At 37.8% G+C, this 2,898-nt stretch overlaps 1 protein-coding gene across 1 annotated transcript; it reads left to right on the top strand.

The window, feature by feature from the left end:
• The first annotated feature begins 600 nt into the window (after window positions 1–600).
• Window positions 601–1,185, top strand: LOC108459236 (putative glycine-rich cell wall structural protein 1). Its single transcript, XM_017758584.1, has one exon. It carries the CDS (start codon window positions 601–603, stop codon window positions 1,183–1,185), a length of 585 nt encoding a protein of 194 aa, XP_017614073.1.
• Window positions 1,186–2,898: the final 1,713 nt, after the last annotated feature.

Genomic DNA, 2,898 nt, shown 5'->3' with positions numbered 1-2,898 from the left:
AACTTTGAAAGTCAAAATCATGGGAATTGTAGAATATAAAATCCCTTATTAGTTGATGGAACTTGGATCGTATTTGCCACTAAAACTTGGTTCTCAAAGTCAAAACCAAATGCTAATCCTAGAACGAAAAAAAAAAACCCAAGGACATATATATACAGTTTTTGACACTTTGGTGGTCACTTGTTGAAGGAACAGGGATGGTATCTTTTAAGTTTCATTTTTAATTATATATTATTTATTTAAGAGCTAAGTTCTCCCCACGGTTTGATGAATTGTTCTGAATAAAGAAACCTTGAAGTCAAAAAGGACATACAAACCATGCACACGAAGACGACATAAGGTCAACACCGACATCACTAACAGTCCCAATACCAACCGCACTTTCTCTTCTAAACATTGCTTTCGTGACAGAATTTTGAGATGACTTGGAGAGATTTAAAATATTCATTTTCAAGTTTTTCTTTTTTATTGTTACTTATTTGATTGGTAACAACTATAAATAGAGTGCATCGCCTGAACCTTCTTTTCTCAACCAACAAAGCTTGTTTTTCGTAGATTTTAAAGCTTGCTTTTGAGTGTTTGTCTAAGTGCAGTTTGAATATGGGAAGTTCAAAGGTTATTGGTGCTGCATTCCTGGCTTTGCTCCTTGTAGATTTAGCTTTTGCTGCTAGGTTAGGAAAGGGAGGTGGTGAGGGTGGGGGTGGGGGTGGGGGAGGCGGAGGTGGCGGCGGCTCTGGATCAGGCAGTGGCTCTGGGTATGGGTCAGGATCTGGATCAGGGCATGGGTCTGGTGGTGGGATAGGAAGTGGTGGAGGAGGTGGTGGTGGCAGCGGAGGTGGTGGAGGCGGTGGCAACGGAAGTGGGTCGGGATATGGGTCTGGATCTGGATATGGAAGTGGGTCTGGATATGGAAGTGGAGGTGGTAGAGGTAGAGGTGGAGGAGGAGGTGGTGGCAGTGGAGGTGGTGGTGGCGGAGGTGGTGGTCATGGAGGAGGGTCAGGATATGGATCCGGGTCTGGGTCCGGATACGGAAGTGGGAGTGGGGGTGGAAGTGGAGGTGGTAGAGGTGGAGGAGGAGGTGGTGGCAGTGGTGGTGGAGGAGGCGGAGGTGGAGGTGAAGGCAATGGTTCGGGCTATGGAAGTGGTTCTGGGTATGGTTCAGGGTATGGTAACGGTGGAGGATGATTTCTGAGCATAAATTCAAACCAATGATGATTTCGGTTTACTACTTGACCATATACTAAAATGACCATGGTTATGTAATTCTCAAAAATAAAAGTGTAATGTTTGCTAGCACTCTATGCATTTCCATATTATATAACGAATTACACATGTTTTCCAAAGACTTTTAAGTCATTTATAAGAGATGACTATTAAGATTATTACAATATATTTCCTACTTTTTTTAATAGTTTATTTTCATCAATAAATCACATATACAGGAGAATAAATTGATTACATAGTTTGATTTTCTTACATCTATGGAGCCTATTTAAGTGAGATGAATCCACTATCTTTGAAACAAATACTACTAGTGAACCTAGATCTAACACATCCCAGTGAAGAATCATCACTTTTGTTCCTCAAAGATTAGAGCTCTCACTACTAAATTCTCTCTTTAAGAACTTAGCTTGTAAAACCAAACACAAAGAGGTTTTACAGTTAAAGTGCACTCTTACAAATAATGTTCTTTACTAAATAAATAAGTGCTCTCCATACATAGTCTTAAAGCACATAAGCCTCTGACATATAAGAGTTAACGGCTTGCTAAGATAAAGATAAATTATAATGAAAATCCCACTAAAAGAACCTTATAAAAAGGATTTATAAATGCCCTGATAAAGTCCAAAATAAATCAAAGATCTTCAAGACAAGTCTTCTAATCAGTCCCGATTCAATCTCTATATTTCACGGGATTTAGCTGCTTGACCCAATCTAATCTAATCTTCAAATATGGTTCAACACGCGCTCATAAGATTATTTAAGTCATTGCCAAGTGATTTGGTTGAAAGGATTTTCAACTCCAAATAAGGCAAGTATATTTCTTGTCGATGTGCTAGCGGAGGTGGTCACTTCCATTGACACATTGACTGTAACGCCCCAATTTTCGGGAAGTCTGTGAATGTTGGCATAGGTTTAATTATGTTAGTGGGCCTCTAGAAAGCCCAAACTTAAGATAGAACCCGACAATTTTAGTTAATTTTTGTTCCATAAGAAAAAGGGGGTGAAATTATAAAATAGGACCTATGTGAAAATGTTTGAAAATGCTATAGGCTAAATTGAAGTGGCCAAATAAATAGGAGTGCAAAATAGGAGGATTTGCATGACAAACCTCCCATTTTACTTGAAGTGGCCAGCCATCATGTTGTTGTAGACAAAATGTACACTTGATATCCATAATTTATGGTACAAATTGATACAAATTGATAATAGGTTAGGTAAATGTTCCATGATAATGGGTTAGGTAAATGTTTCATGATAATATGTTAGGTAAATGTTCCATGATAATGGGTTAGGTAAATGTTTCATGATAATGGGTTAGGTAAATGTTTCATGATAAGAATATCATGTCTTTTGTATTAAAGAATTAAATGGATGAAATATGAAGTTTTATTAAAAGAAAAAGGGGTGAAAAGAACAAAGTTTTGTCCATCTTTGTTCATCATAGCTGAAAGTTAGAGAAGAGAAAGGAGAGGAGAAAGCTCTTGAGTATTCGGTCATTAGGAGGAGGAAAATTGAAGGTAAGTTCTTGGTACCTTGCTTCTATTTTGAGGTTCATGAGTTCTTCTTGATTCTACCTTAACTCTTGAAGTATATTTTGATTTTTAGTTGTGTTGTGAGCATTTGGTCATGAATTAAAATGAAGGAAATGGTTGTTGTTTCATGTTCTTTTGATGA

The sequence above is a fragment of the Gossypium arboreum genome, chromosome 4 (assembly GCF_025698485.1).
Source record: "Gossypium arboreum isolate Shixiya-1 chromosome 4, ASM2569848v2, whole genome shotgun sequence".
NCBI lineage: Eukaryota > Viridiplantae > Streptophyta > Magnoliopsida > Malvales > Malvaceae > Gossypium > Gossypium arboreum.
This window is presented reverse-complemented; position numbering and strand designations above follow the sequence as displayed.